Here is a 16,842-nt window from a genome sequence, read left to right on the forward strand (position 1 = left end):
TCTCTCTCTCTCTCTCTCTCTCTCCCCATTTTTTTCTGTGTCAATCTCTTGACTGGCTTGCTGCAGCGCTTTCGGGGACAGTGCTTGTTATTGAGGACATGCTGACGAGAGTCGATCGATACCGACGCCCCAAACCGCAGCATCCGTCTGGGAGCTGTGTGTTTGTGTGTACATGGGCGTTGCGCGTATGGGCATCTGTGCGTGCATATCGGTTGGAGTATGAGCAAGATGTTTTGGCACTAAGGATGGACACGTGCGGATGCCGCCGCCATTCATTCCATTGTGCCCTTGAGGGTGTCAGCTCGCATTCCACGGGTATGTGGGTGTGTTTTGTGTGCATGTGTGTGTGTGTGTGTGTGTGTGTGTGTGTGTGTGTGTGTGATGGATTTCAATATCAGTTTATGGGGGATTATATGGACAGCTTCCCCAGCTATTTTTCTCTATGAATATTTTACCATCATATAAACAAAATGCAATTTCAAGGCAGCTGTGCACGAGAGACAGAGAGGGCAGAGAGGTGCTGTGGCTCCGTGCCAAGTGTGCTGCCATCAACAGAAATTATAGGTGCAGATTAGAGGAGCTGGCACAGATGTAGATGCTCTCGTTGAAGAACTCTCACAAAATTCGGATTCCAAAATATCTATGCAGCTCCACTTGAGAGAGAATTGGCCGCGTGGCATAAAAGTACTTGCAGCATGGTGCAAAAGAAAAGGGAATGAGACTGAGATGGAGACTAAGAGTGTTTCTTCTTCCCTGGGTCTTAAATCCGCCATGGGTAACTGCTGTAGTGTGACAGTAGGCTTATAACAGCCAATGTGTCGATGAATCCAAAGAGCGTTTATTTCCTGCAAGACCAAGGAAGCATACCTCGCTTCATGTCCCCTACAGAACAAAAAGGCAAGCTGATATTTGACCCGTTATTTATATATTTATGGGCTCCCATGCATCATAAACTTTAATAATATTCCTAGTCAGTGCCTGGACAGGGTAGGAGCTAAATATATGGATTGTTTGTACCCTCCTTTCCATCTCTCTCTTTATTAGATGAAAGTTATCTCTATTTGCATGACAGTATGCACATCTGCTCACTGAAATATGAGGCAAAAGAATTGTTGAAGATTAAGTTCAATCCTCCAATTATCACATTAGATATGCAGATTACTGTATAATTAAAAAAAGACCATAAAACACTAATGGTTGAAAAAAAGCGTAATGCGATCATTTTTCAAAGTTGCTCCGACAATTAAACATAATATGTTTATCTGAAGTCAAAAAAGGACTTTTTATTTTATTTGTTTTTATTTGTTTTATTCACTAACAAATGATACATTAAAGGATAACAGAAACCAGAGGGCAATAATTTGACAATAAGCATGTCTGCCTGCGAGAGATCACTAATACCACTTATCCTAAACCTTGCAGAAACACAAACAATGCGACACACACACTTTCCATCAAGGACATCAGTGAGGAAAACACGTTTGAGCACTTCTTAAGCCAATCAATCTCTCGCAGACACACACACACACTTGTAGTTGACCATGGTGTCTCCCCACCGGTCCATTACACTTGTCTCCCCACCGGTCCATTACACTCCCATGCAGATGATATCATCTCTAGTCAGCATGCAGGGAGGGAGGCAGTGATGAAAGGAGGGACGAGAGGTTTCAAAGCACTGTTGGAGGCTGTCTGAGCAGGAGAGTTATCTTGAAAACAAAGAGCCATGGATGAGTTGACCAGAATGACGGATGGTGAAGGTAGAAAACACACAAGCATCCACCAACAGACACACATACATTTCTATATTCCCAACAGTGGACTATCAGACTACAACAACCACGTGAGGACCTCTGTTTTTTATCATTTTGAAAAAAAACAAAAAGAAAATAGAATATATACTTTTTCCATGATATTACTGGAAATGTGCTTTTTGTTTTTTCTTACAACTTGCCAAGTAAGGACTTTCATCCTTGAGCCACGTCTCCCTATCAAAGAGGGGACCTCCATGTATTGCAGTCTTTACCCTATCTTTATTACACTCTCACATAGTTTCCAATGTGTTTTTGCTTAACTTGAGGGGCAAGATTTCCTTGTCTTGTAATGATTTCTAAATAGGGCTTCATTGCCCAGGGATATATTTAATTGCCACACACCGGCTGGTGATGCTAATGCACACTGACAAAAAGAGAGTGGGAGGCAGAGGGAGAGAGAAAGAAGCCAGTCCCAATTTTTTTTTTTAAGTAACTTTGACTGAGCAAGGGCATGAGCGACTGTCACTCAGATGTCATTGTTACACATCTGTTTGCCTATGATGTTTCAGGGGGGGGGGGTATTTTAGATATGCTAGGCTTTTGTGTTCTTATTGCACTGTGAAGCCAGATTCCCTCGCAGTAACCATTACGTCTCACTCTCTGTTGCAAGCATATGTTTTTGCTTAATTGTGTGTGTATTCAAGTCTGTGCATGCCTGTGTGTGTGTGTGTGTGTGTGTTTCTGTTTATGTGTATATGATTATCTAGTATTTCATTGGGTGTCATCACTACCCAAGTGAGACCCAGCCTCAGGAGGAGGACCACAATTATTGGTCACTTTACACAATGGATGATGCACTCTTCACAATAAAATCACAAACACACGTACATACTGTGAGCACAAGCATCCACACACAAACACACACACACACACACACACACACACACACACACACACACACACACAGGAGGTATATACACACACAGGCACACCCGATCATGCTCTGTTGTGGCCTGTGTGTGGGTGTTTGTATTAAGCACAGCTGCTTTTACAATGAATATGTGACCGCAACAGTGACCGACTCAGAACAAAACATCTTCATTCTTCATGGCTGGGGGTGAAATACTAATACACTAAAAAACAAACAATATCTTATGGTGGTGGCTTGCATGAGTGAACAAATCTCTGCATATGTGTCAATGTGTTAGTGTATGTTGGAATGTTGGAATGTGTGTGTGTGTGTGTGTGTGTGTGTGTGTGTGTGTGTGTGTGTCTGTCTGGGAACCTTTCCGTCCTGTATCAGGATAAATAGCTTTGTCTATCATGTAAGGTGGTGTCTGGCAAACAGATTCTCCTCGCGTCAAGCCACATGAACACAAATGAGTTCCCCAGAGGAGACATTTCAGGGGGAAGAGTGTCCCTGTGACATTTATCGTGAAGGACATCTTACGGGAAAAGAGGAGGTGTGGGTGACAGCCAGAAAGTAAGCGTGGCTGTATCATGCATTAACCTTGTATTTTAACACAGAAAGAGCTCAGGACTACATTGACTTAAAGGCCTATGCATTGAACTCAAATGCATTGCAACAACAGCATAGAAATTAATGTTGTCTTGATAATATGATGTAAAAAATGCATTTACATAATGGCAGGCTATCTATCACATCCCTCCGCTGGTAGGTATCAATAACTCCCTTCTGTCTATCTCAGCATACCTCTCCTGGTGACAATACCATCAGCTCACTTCTTGAAATGAATGGACGGCAGCCTTCAAAATGGCATTATATAACCACTGGTTGTCAACCGCTACTGGCACTTTCAGTAGCATTCTACCTCCGAGGTGACAAGTCCCACATATACTAGATCACTGTACTGTACCAAGAGGTAATTATACTGCCGCTGTAAATCTTCTCGATGGCTCGGTAAGTTAGATCATCTTGTTCACACGCCTGCATGCCCACACATCGTCAGAGATGCACACATACTTTATGATGTGCACGCTCACACAGAAGCACTGCAGAGAAACCACTGTGGGCTCAGGTGGCTAGATGTTGGCCACATGGGTCGCAATGCCGCACTTTCCATGCACAGCTGCCTCTGAAGAGTAGCTTGCATGCTATTCCACATGTTCGGAAATTATTTAGAAAATATATTATATTACAATGTTTATCTCTCGATTCTCTCTCACACATTTTTTCTGCATCATTTAGACTAGGGTTCACTAATAGGCGGACCGTGGTCCAGATCCGGACCCAGACGCTGTTGTATCCGGACCCTGGACCTAAAACCGATTGAGAATTATTACATTTTGACGGAGCGCCTATATTTTAACCAACGCAGCTTTTCTAGCCTTTACGGCAATCGATCAGTAGTCCAGGAAACAAACCGACCAATTACATGCATTGTAAATCACATCACGTGATGCAGCTCAGTCAATCAAATATGGGTATTCTGACACGTTTCCTGACTCGAGTGAATAATTTACACACACGGGGCTGAGACGAGGAAAGAGAATGAAGGGCAGGAGCATTATTACGTGAGTCAGAGAAGTTGTTTCACATGACGTTCTCCAAAAAGAGAAAAGTGGTCAGAGAGACCAGAGTCTTTAACCAAGAATGAACAGACTCTTATAGGTTAATTCTTCCCACGGACAGTTTAAAACCTGTGTGTCTCATATGTTCAGAGACTGTGACGATTATTAAGAGGAAATGGCGCATAGTTACGAAATCCTTTCAACTCAGGTTGATAGCAGACCACCTTAAGGTGTCACTCAGAGAGAACCAGGACATTCTGATGTAGCATTTCAAAATTAAAGCCCTTCAAAATCGCATGCATGAGCTAACGTCAAATCACATGCATGAAACAATTTGTGATTTGGGACACATGACTCTGCAGTAGTCACAGGTATTTATCAGCTCCAATTCTGATCAGAATGATGAAAACATGAGCCCTGGGTGGACAAGCTAATTTTTGTGTATCTTTCCGGCACTTTCTTTGTCTTGTTAGCCACAAATCAAGTCTGCCTTCGTCCATCCGCACTCGAACATCGTTCCAAATTAGTCTGCACCGAGTTTGAAGAGAGACTGAATAAGTAACGGATATACAAAAAGTTACCACCATAAAATTTTCACAAAATGTTCACAACAGAAAAGACACAGAAATGAATACACCTCTACTGTAACGGCAATGGGAAAATAGTCTATTGCCTATTTTTAGTAAGTTTTCTTCTGTTTAAAAAAGACAAGCCAACCGCCCCTTGGCCCCTTGATGCGTGTTCGTGCTGTCATGGTAACGGTGCTTCAAGCGCCCAAAACAGCATGAAGAAAGACATTACAGCAATAATTTCTGCAATTTAACATACCAAATAAATATGTTTGCAAAGATTTGATCAAACCGTTTCCGTTTGCTGAGAAGCTGCTGAAAATGTTCTTGATCATGACAATACACAATTTGAAGTAGTTTCACTGCACATTCACAAACTGCAGGCATGCAGGTATAAAATACATTCAGTTTTGTTAGACCTCAAGGTTACACACAGCACATTCAGATAAGAACCACTGAACATAAACATTACTGTGTTTGTTCACAAAAAAATGTTGACATGGTACCTTCAAATTAAACATCCATGTGATGCCTCTTCAAAAGCAATCATTTTTGATTCCTCTAATGCTGATGAGGAATATTTACCTGTTTTAGTGTCTTGAGTAATTGTCCATCAATTCAGCTGTTGACTCCTAGTTTGTGGCTTGTTTTCCAGTCACAGACTGAAGCAGGGATTACACTGCAGTGCACAGCTGTTTGCCTGTGCAAAGCCATGACACAGAAAGATCTTTTCAGACTGGTGAACCATCACTCACTTCCCATAAATGGTTGCCTGAATCAAAAGCATTGCTCCAAACTGCATGTCAACGCTTTGTTAACACAAAATGTCAATGTTGCCAAAACAACAATGCAGGGGTTTGTGTTATAAAATCAGTGTGCAGTGTCACATAAACATATTTTTTTTTCCTTTTATAAATCCACAGCGACTGCTATTCACACAACATTGCAAACCTGTCACAGAGATTTGCATGCTTGGAGTTTGAAATTGCAATATTTTTAAATTATCACACAACCGGAACTTCAGCAAACGCATACACACATGAAACCACAAGCCTACAGGGATTGTATCATATGACTATTGCCATGGGCACAGGTGCACGATGGGATGCCTGTCTATTTTCTGCAGTTAATCGATGACATGAAGCCACTGGAGCTTGACTAGGAGTCACTGGGCCAGAGAGTGATACAGACAGTGTTAGTGGGTGTGTCTTTATGTGAGTGTGTGTGTGTGTGTGGGTGTGTGTGTGCAGTGTGTAGAGTGGTAATACAACTCTGTACGCCATTATCATTGAATTGCTCTACGACCACTCTAGTGCTGCATGAGCCTACTGAGACACACACACAAATGAACACAGTCTCCCACGGCGGGTAGCCACAAGGGGACAGGGGTGTTCTCTAGAGGTTAGCTAATTTGGCCCACTGGTGCCTCTACCACATCTCCCTCGCTTCATTTCCTTTTACTTGCTCACATGTCAGTCCAAACTTCCGCTCTCCTTCTAAAATATCCTGCTCACAAATCTACTCTGCCTTCACTGCAGCTCGCCTCATAACATCATACAACTTTCATTAGGTGCAGACAGAGTGATGGACCTAATTCAGAGGCAACCTTTGGCCCTCATCCTATCCCTTCTACCACTTAAATCCTCTGAGATCTGAAAAGGGCTTTGGAGACTATGCTCTGCTGTAGAGTAGTGTATCCTTGTTTCTATAGTTCATCCAATATTTCTCTTCTGCTGTCAGTGATTTTGATGTTACCTCAAAGAAAAGACTAAATCATTTTACATGCACTAGTTGGGCATCTGAGGTTGTTTCTGGAGTCTGTATATACAGTCCATTAATCACTCATGTGACTTTATTTTTATGGTAATATTAGGAATTCTAGTTGAATTTGGGATGTGTTTTATTAAGGTAGTAAGGGCAAAGCATGAGTTTTAAAAGTGGAGCATATTTCAGTCTACCATTTATGTTTAAACTGTTAGACATTTTGTACTGGAGTTTTAAGCTTGTTTAATTTTTCTGTACTTTTGTCTCTCTGTTTTCAAATTGTATTTTAACGTCCTTTTGTGGTGTATTCTTCTGAATTTTATCTCGTTTTTGATTATGGAATTATGGAATTATGAATAATAGTATTATGGAAAGTACTTTGAATTGCCTTGTTAATGACATGTTCCATATATAAAGACATTGTGACATACTTACTAATAATATAATAATAATGTACTCCTCTGTCTTTCAATAGAATATGAAGACAATACAGTCCAAGACTTTAACTGGAGAATCAATATTATCCTGTCTCAAATTTCAAAACATTGTACATGTTATCAAATTTTAATTTACATTTTTTTTTCAACAAAAATCTTAAGCATCACTCTGAATCCAAATGTTTTTGTTTTTTTATGTGTTTACAATTCTGTCTTTAAAAAAAATAAAGGTATACAGCAGCTTGAAACCTTTACTTTGTGTGTAGATCGTAAAGGTAAAATAAGAAGTCTTTTATATTTGTATATATACATAATATAAACGAATACATGTTGTACCAAACATGTTGTCGTTAAGTAAGAATGCCTGAACTGCAAATGTGCATGCATTCACAATCTAAAAAAAAAAAAAAACTTCCTAGTGAAGTGTTGCCAGTCCATAATGCAACAGGATGAAGAAGCCTATTTATTGGTAGGTACACACTATAGCTTTCCCTTTATTTTGATTTATGACATTTTTAATAGCATCAACAGGAAGTTGGCCTCTATAGCGTTTCCTCTGAAATACTGTCAAGGCCAGGCAGTGTACTGTGTACCAATCTGATCTGCACAGATCTGCTGAGAAAACAGGAATGGATATAAATGGCAAGGAGTCTATATGTCTATGAATGTCTATAAGTGTGTGTGTGTGTATGTGTGTAAGGGCTTTTGCTGGAGCATAAAGGGGCTCAGTGCTCTCAGGGAGAGAGAGAGAGCCATAGCTCATGAGCACAGCATACTAATCCTGTTGCAACTGGGCAGATAGTCCACACTTGCAGTTTTACTTCATTCATTTCAGGAAGAAAATCACAGCTACTGCATTGCACTGCATGCCACTTGTTCATTGTCATCAACAGTGGCATTTGAGCATTTTTCACTGCGTGTGCATGTCTCGTGTGTGTTGGTGGAGCTAAGGGTTATTAAAACACCTGAATGTGCTGTACGCCAGCACAGTGTGAAAATAAACATCTCTCGCCCATGCTGCTAAAGACACACACAAGAAAACACACATTTCTCTCTGCTCTAATTACCAGGAAAGCAGATAGTATTCCATGAGGAAAGGGATGAGCTGCCTGTGTGTGTGTGTGTGTTTGAAAGTGACGGACCAGTGGCTCCTGCTCAATGCAAGGGTGATAGGGTCCCAAGAGTATCAATCAAATCCCAGTCCTCTCTCTAGGTTTTTTCTCTCTCGCTATCCCAACCTTTCCATCTTTGTTTCTGTCTGTGCCTCCCTTTATTTCACATTAAAAACATAATCCACACCATCTATCTGTGCTAATGAGAATCCCCAGTGATGCCAGGGTAATCCTCGAACGTACTACACACTAGGGCTGCAAGGTGGTCGCCTCACAGCAAGAGGGCCCGGGGTTTTGATTCCCAAGTTTGCATGTTCTCCCCGTGGCAGCGTGGGTTCTCTCATCTGTCCATTTTTGAAAAGTTAGTCTCACCATCTCAAGCTAGCAAGCGATAGCTTAACCTGGTTTGTTATTACTAGAATAATTGAACCTTTAAATTCAAACAATGTATCCGTTAGTTATGTACTAAACATGCTGTTACTGTTACTGTGTAATACAGCAAATCATATCATGATAAGCCAACGTTGAAGAGTGTAAGTTTAACGTAGAGCCTTCTTTAGAGGGAAGCTTCCACTTCCAGCCACAACTTAATGTGTCCAAGCCAACTAATTAATTTTAAGGACAGCTTGGTGGCTAGAACAGCATGATGGATGAGCCAACGCACAGAGGATGGTATAATTTCATTATGAATGATTGATGAATGATCAAGAACATGGTGTCACTGTTAACGCCATATGTAAAGATATTCATTAGACTAATGTGACATCTACATATCTCTACAGCCCTTTACAGCTGATAACATGAGGGAACCTACAATAACACAGTAAGATAAATCTGATGTCTTGAGTGCAATTTTATCATTAGTTAAGTTACTGGCAAACGGAGTGGAAGTGATGAGGTGACACAATAAGGAGGTCCTTAACATAGGTCTAAACCCTTCTGCCCCGTGGATTTCAATCACCAAGAAAAAGAGGGATGGGAAACATCTGACATCCATCATGGTGACATATTCACCGCTGTGCTAGCAGTGGATGTCACACATACAGGCAGCGGCACATTTATGTCAACACATAGAAGAAGGATCACACATACGGATGGATGGATGAAGTAGGATCAAGTACAAATGCTTGATCCTACTTCATCCATCCATACTGCATAACTGTAAATTGAAAATCTTCCAATTAGCTCTATAAAAGTAACCCTCACATGTCTTCCTGATCTTCTGAAATGTGTCTCAGGTGGTGAGCATTTGTCGCTCTGCAGCTTTTGTAATATATACGTAGAATGCTCAAGGGATCAATTTTGGACCCTGTTCTAATGAACCATGAATACGCGTGTTGCTTTGGCTATATACTGTACTGTGTCTCTGCTATGTAGTGATGTAACCTCTGTAAGGCCGTAGTAAAGGCTAACAAAGAAAAGGTTGTGTAGCAAGTTAGCATGATTACATTTGCTAATGAACACTATATATGAACAATAGATTAGGCTGACGGGAATGTCATTGTTCCCCTGGCAACACAGAGCCAATTGCCAAGGTTCAGTAATCAACACAGACAGTGATGAAGTAACAAAGTGAGGAAAGAAGTTGTGTATTGCTTGGAGCTCAGATTAATCTTGTATGTGCACTGGTCAATGTGCAAAACAGGCTTGACTGATTTTCAGTTTCCTGCTTACCCAACCCTCTGGAAGGGGTTTATGAACGCTTTGAGACTGCCTTTCAAGTCTGACGCCCTGATAACATTAAAACCTGGAAGCTTCCCTGTACAACCACAGTCTGATATGCCTGATACTGAGCGGCTCCACTGGATCTATTTATTTATGTTAAAAATACTTGCTGCATGTGTTCATACAGTAAGGGTAGTTTTATTTTTTCTCTGGAAACACATTTAGTCAGGCAGAGAAGTTTGGTAAAAAATCCACAAACCTGCTGAATTGTATGTTACTGGCCCATTTGGACTGAAAAAAAAGACAAGATAGAGGCAGGAACGGGTAGCGCAGAGATCAATGCAATGAAAATGTTACCATGGTGAGGAGAAGAAAATCAGTGAAAATGAGAAGGTGCTACACAGCGGTATATTTGTTTTTGTGTCAAACACATTGCATGTCAGTTGTGAAGTGTGTCTGTGTTAAGGTTGTTGGAGGGGGCTGATGTTGATTGACAGAACCAGATCTGGAGTTTTTCTTATTCTCTTTCTAGAAGACCTGACATTCAGTCACAAAATGTCTCAGGAGCTCAAACACTGAATGTGTGTGTGTGTGTGTGTGTGTGTGTGTGTGTGTGTGTGTGTGTGTGTGTGTGTGTGTGTGTGTGTGCAGGATAATATTTGGTTTCTAAGACTTGCATCATGAGCAGGAAAGTTAGAGAGATGTGAAGAAATTGACCATTCCATTGTAGTGCATGAATGTGCTGCGTGTTGGCCGTTTTGCTGATCTATGTATGTATCATATTGTTTGCAATATGGAGGGATATCGGCAGCCCGTCCAAGGAGTTTTGATTTAGAGGTTATTTAATGCTGTACTAAAGACAGATACATGAACACACCTGTGTATGTGAAGCAGAGATAGATACATTCACTAACTAAATAAGTAGGAAAGAAATAGCTTACTTATTTTACATGGCATAATTCAGTTTGCATTGCCCCTTAATACCCACTTTATATGGTAATGAGACAATATTTGTTTAACTGTGTTTTACATATTTGTGGTTCAAATCTGCTCAGTGTCATATAGTAATGCATTTATAGATTTGATGGACAAAGACCTAGGACCTCAAAAATTTGAATATACATATTGATTGAAAATATAATGTCACAGTTCAAACTCTTTAGGGCAATTTTTTTAATTAAGAAATGTAAAAAAGAAAAAGTCACCTAATGCAACGCAAGTGTAATTCAGTCATTGTACCTGTCATACCAATAATAAACATACAGTATTCTCAACTAGAACAAAAAGCCTCAGCTTAGGGCAGCGAGAACTGCTGAGGTTTTTGTCGATACAGACATTATTCAATGAGCTTAGTGAAGGTCAGTCAGTATAACAGACTAATGTTCATCTCAGCCAGAATAACAATGGGAAGATATAGCGCTTTCATCCAAAGCTCTTTATAATTTGCCTCTCATTCACCCATTCACACACACACACACACACACACACACACACACACACACACACACACACACACACACACACACACACACACACACACACACACACACACACACACACACGTAGCAGCGAGCTACCATGCTACCGCCTGAGCCACTGCTGCCAGATGAATTAAAAAAATATATTTTTGATGTTTGCTTTTCAGATTTTTTTTGGTTGGGCCTTTATTTTGAAAGTTCACGATTATGTGGCATGTATCTTACTCATATTTTCCAGCTTTGACGTGCATCAACTCTCCAAGACACTGAAATGTGATCACATTCTGCATGTACAGTATGGTGCATCTGGCATGGGCTCCGGCCGTCAACCACGGGACCACCGTTGATAATATAATAATCTATTTGGCAGTCTGCTCAATCTGAGTCTGAGCAGTTGAATAATTCTAAAATTGTGGGCACTTACATCTCATTCACTTTGTATGTGCAAGTGTGCTTTGTTCTAGAAGCGTGAAACTAAAGTCTTTTTTTTTTCTGCTTTGAAAATGAGCTGCAAGAAGGATTGCAGAGTCAAAACGTGAGAAAAAGATTCAGAAACGGAGACAGGGAGAAAGAGCAAGAATTTAAGTTTTGTTTTCAAGAGTCTGATTTGGAGAGAGCGTTAGTGTTTGTCTTTTAGTGGATAGAGAAACGGGACAGGAGGAGGATAGAGGCAAAATTCTGGCTCTTGCTCTGACAGTGCGATGTTGGGTTTACAGCTATTCTGCTATTTCAGGGTAATTAGGACATAGGGGAATTGTTTGGAAGAAAAAAGTCTTCTGCACTCAAAGGCTTGCCCACACATCTTCAGGCTATCTCCTCATCAATGGCTCTGTGCGGTTCACAGTGTCTATGAGTGGTGAGTGATTATAGAGTGACCAGCTGCTAACCAATATGTATGCAACATCAGTGTCTTTGAGGTGAGACGCAGGAAAGCCAACACAGCTCCACGGTAGCTGGCAACTGGCTTAAGTTAAGTATCAACCCGACACTTGGCATGAATTTAACGAGCACCACCATCCGCTTGGCTTTTGTCTCAAGCAACAGTGCATCAGTCCTCTTACAACCGAGTCTCTTCCTCTGTCCCTCCCATTCTCCCTCTCCGAGTAATTTAGATGATAAAATCCTCTCCGCTGATGGAATCCAGACAACGATAACCTTCCCGTCAGCAAGGTAAGACTCCCTTGAGCTCCCAGTATGTGTGCAAGTGTGTTGCAAAAGGCTTGCAATAACAATAACTGGACACTAATTAGAGCTTTTCACTCTGCAAATATGCCTATAATGCACCCAAAGAAACATTATTATATAATTGTGGGAATGTATAAGACAAACTACATCTCTCTCTGCATATCTATGATCACTTCTACATTAGCCTAAATTAATTACGTTATGGGAATTATTGTGGTGGCAGTGATAACCTAAAATGGATAAGGGAGCTTTAGCACTTGTCCATCTCTGTATGGATAAAACGCTTATCTATGTAGCTTTCAGGCACAAGCACAGATGCACACATGCATACATATTCCCATGGGTTATGTGTGCGAAGGGATTGTCTGCTTTGTGCTCAATGCATTGATGTATGAATGACCATGCACGTGTATGTGTGCGTGTGCGTGTGTGTGTGTGTGTGTGTGTGTGAGTGCATGGGTGTCAAATCAGATCTTGTTCTAACATTGTCAACAGATGGTTTCACACACAGGCACACACACACACACACACACACACACACACACACACACACACACACACACACACACTTGTGCAGCATGGTAACTGAAGACCTAGGAGCCACACCTCTTGGCCACATGGGGTAATCTCTAAAATATAGATCAGAAGCATGACTTTCTGTCAGCCATTTACAAATCTTTTGATGGAAGGTTTAAAGGGCTCCTTTGAACTTCTTCATTTTTTAATTACAGGCCAACAAACAAAATTCAAATAATAAATTCTCTGTCAAGCAGAGGCATGGGACCGCCCTGAGCTGGTATCAAAAGTCAGTATAACAAGGCAAACTTTTCTTGCCTTTTGCTACTGCAAGCTGGGTACACAAGTAAACTACTATGCGATTGAAATCGTTTTCTGTTTTTACCAGGGCTAGGACAATACGCTTATTTATCTTACTACCATGATACTTGGGTGCCAATTTCATAAGTCTTAGGGTTTTTAATGCTGCGATTCTACAAGATTTGTGACTTGATATTTTGATTTATTGCAATAAAAAACGTTTTTTGACACTAGACCAGGAGAAAAAGTTGAATCCTATCAAGAAAAAATAGTTGATATTCAGCATGTATTTAGTCAGAAATGTCCTGAAGTCAAATTCATCAGTCATTGCCAGGAATTATGGAGCAATGTGTTTTTATAGGACCTTCAAAAAGAATACTTGATTTTGTTTCTGTACTCAGAAATGTCCTGAAACCAAATGTATCAGTCAATGTTAGTAATGTTTATTCATTGTTTTCCCAGCAACACAAAAATCAATGAATGAAGCCATTTTTCTTCACAATTGAGTTGTATTTTATTTTTAAATTTAAATTGCATCTATATTATTATTATTTAGTCATTTTTTTAATGACTAAACTTGATACTTATGTGAATGATTTTTGTACAGTGTTTGGGCTACCACAGAGAGAATTGTGTTATTGCATATAATAAGCTCATTGTAAAGAAGTGTGCTTAATAATCCTACCTTGTCGAACATCTCTGGGTGCTATGACGATTGCTTCATTGGAATGCAGCTCAGTGACGCAGCAGTCATCAGGAATGAAAGAACCATTGCTGAAACTGTGGGGCGTCTCCGGGAGCAATGGAATAGGTGGTGCCATGATATTGTGGTTTGGACAGATACATCCTGTCTGGGTCATCCCGCAACCATCTCCATCAGAAACCTCCTGGTCTCCATTGTGACCGGTGCGTAAACACTCCTCAAACCATCGGCAGAGCACGCCGCAGGTGAACTGACTGGAGTTCTCGTTGTTGATGAGTAACACCTCTACCAGTCTCAGCTCCAGCAATTCCTTAGATACCTGAGGCTCATCCTCTGCTGGATGTCTCGTTAAACATATCTGGACAAAGTTCTTATCAAACTGCAGGAAGGAGTATGGTCCCTCTGAGTTGGATTGGCTGCCACAAAGATCAATGACTTCCTGATCCCTTGCAGCAGGCGTCTGTACGTGAAGGGGACAGCTTTGATTGGCCAGGTGGTGGTCAAGAGAGAGGAGCATGGGGGAGTGCGTCTGGCAGATGATAGGCTGGCGGGTGAAGCGGAGGTAGAGGGAGTACTTGGTGGGATCAGGGTTTTCCAGGGACCAGGAACAGCCCGGTGCCCTGGATGGAAAGAGCTCCCTTAGGGAGAAAGAGCCATAGAGCACCCCAGCTACAAGGCTGGAGCATGGTGAGGAGACGGGCGAGGGGGGCCCCTCTATCCCGGCGCTGGGGACGCCGTGGGCAGCCCCATAGGCAGCCTCCGCCAGGGCAGAGAGAGGAGCTAGAGCGAGGGCAGACAAGGCAGCCAGGGCCCCAGCCACGGCCAGGAGGGAGGACAGCACAGACAGACACACCCCACCAGCAGTGTTCATCCTATGACATTCGTCCTGTAGAGGAAGAGAGAAGAGAGGAGGATGGGGAGAGAGGGGGCTGTAGATTAGACACATTATAAACTATCTTCAAACGCAACCTGACAAAACCAAACATGACGTGTACAAAAGCTGAACTTATCAATATTCCTGTTCAAGTCTAGACCAAAGAAGCATGTCTGGTTAGAAATATTTATGGACAGATTTCTGTCTCATCTCAGAGTATACCATAATCAAGTTCATGGCAGCAGTTCTCGTGACGTTCTTCAAAAACAGAAACACATCCCTGCTGGGCTGGATTAAAAGGGTTGATGACTTGGCTTTTGAGACATGCACTGTGGGGCCTGATCTACCCTTTCCTGCTGATACGAGCACACACACACTGACGAATGCATGCACGCACACACACACACACACACACACACACACACCCCTCAACGCCTGCTGAGCAGCTCCCCCAAGGCTCTGGCAAACTATTACCATCACCGACACAGTAAGGGTCCTCCACCAGCCTGATTTTGTCTCACACAATACACACACACTGCTGACAAAAACCCCCATATACAGCATATACAGTGTTTTAGTATTTTGCTTGAAACTACTTCAATACCGACAACATTTTCATATGCCCCGAGTGACTGCTCCATCACTTGAGAGTTTCGAGTGTTTCTGGATTAATGTAGTTTGAGGAAGATGTGTGGGAGATGGGAAATGTTCACACCACTCCACCAAAAACCTTATGGCACGATACCCAGACAACTTTTTTTCTAAAGTATCACTATGCTGAAATCCAACAAATTCTATTTTGCAACACATAGTTTTGACTCAGAGAAACAACTTGAACTATGATATAAGAAAGATTTAGCAAAAAATGACTGCAGACAACCACAAAACAAGAATCTCTTAGTCCCAAATACCTTTTGTCGGGGCAAAGTCGTAAGAATATACAACGATTGGGTAATTGGAGGACTATGATTTGATATGATATGAAAGAAAGAAAGATGCACAGGCAGAATATGTCAGAGGTTTGTCTCCCTCCTTTGATTGTTTTTGCCTTACAAGTGTGCTTCTCTGTAGGTATAAACTGGTTTAATAGTGCACTCACTGTGCGCATGGTGTGTATAGCAGGTATCACTGTAGGTAGCCTGGTTGTCTACCTAATGTTTGTGTACAATCTAGCTAACCTTAATAAAAGTGATTATTTATTTTTTTTTCTTCCCATTATTGTAACATGGCGATAACATAAATGTGGCATTAAATATGAGCTACAATGGAAGTAACTGCATATAAAATAGCATTAGCAGTAATAAGTATGAATTGCTTCCCTTGCTATATTAGTCTACCAGCTAGTTAGCTAGCTACAACTGCTATCAACTGAACAAACTAACATACTGCTTTGCTGTAGACTACAATGCTCAGGTTCAAAACAATTCAGTTTTCTGTTACATTCACCAACATTTGGAAGCAAACGACGGACCTTTCCTCAGAATCATGCTGAACCCACCTATACCTAGATAGAGCATACCAAATACTCCTACTTGTTTGCTTGCATCAAATTTGTCTCCCTACTGCCAACCAAGGTTACTTAACGTGTGACGCAGTCTCTGCACATGTGGGCCTATAGAGCAAGCACTCAAGTTCACTAAGGCCTAGGTTAATGAAAGCCAGAAGCAGCATGTACTTCACTGGATTTATGTAAGTCGTAAGGCTCATCCAACGTTGTACACATAGTCCACAGGGCCTGGGTAAGAGGCCAGGAACTGTGCTTATACCTCACCATGTCAAGAGGTGACCCCACAGAGATTGGACAGTAAGAGGCACTTGGGCTCATAGGAGGGGGTTGTTAATGAGAGCAAAAATCACATGAAAGGCAGACTGAGGGTTGAGGGGGACACAAAGCAGGAGAGATGGTGGAGGCGAGGGCATTATTACAAGTGTACTGTAATTGTAAAAATATGTGCA

At 41.4% G+C, this 16,842-nt stretch overlaps 1 protein-coding gene across 6 annotated transcripts in view; it reads right to left on the bottom strand.

The window, feature by feature from the left end:
• adgrb2 (adhesion G protein-coupled receptor B2) overlaps window positions 1–16,842 on the bottom strand; it is a 191,946-nt gene that overhangs the window by 118,340 nt on the left and 56,764 nt on the right. For all 6 annotated transcript variants that reach the window (XR_011102885.1, XM_068710972.1, XM_068710968.1 and 3 more), the window contains exon 2: window positions 13,995–14,898. Coding sequence is in view for 5 of the 6 variants with exons in the window: in XM_068710972.1 (XP_068567073.1) it covers window positions 13,995–14,883 (889 nt within the window). In the remaining variant the exon portion in view is untranslated. The remainder of the gene's footprint in view (window positions 1–13,994; window positions 14,899–16,842) is intronic.

Source organism: Cebidichthys violaceus, unplaced genomic scaffold (genome assembly GCF_023349555.1).
Source record: "Cebidichthys violaceus isolate CVI_PGR_0920_01 unplaced genomic scaffold, fCebVio1.0.p SCAF_16, whole genome shotgun sequence".
NCBI classification, from domain to species: Eukaryota; Metazoa; Chordata; class Actinopteri; order Perciformes; family Stichaeidae; genus Cebidichthys; species Cebidichthys violaceus.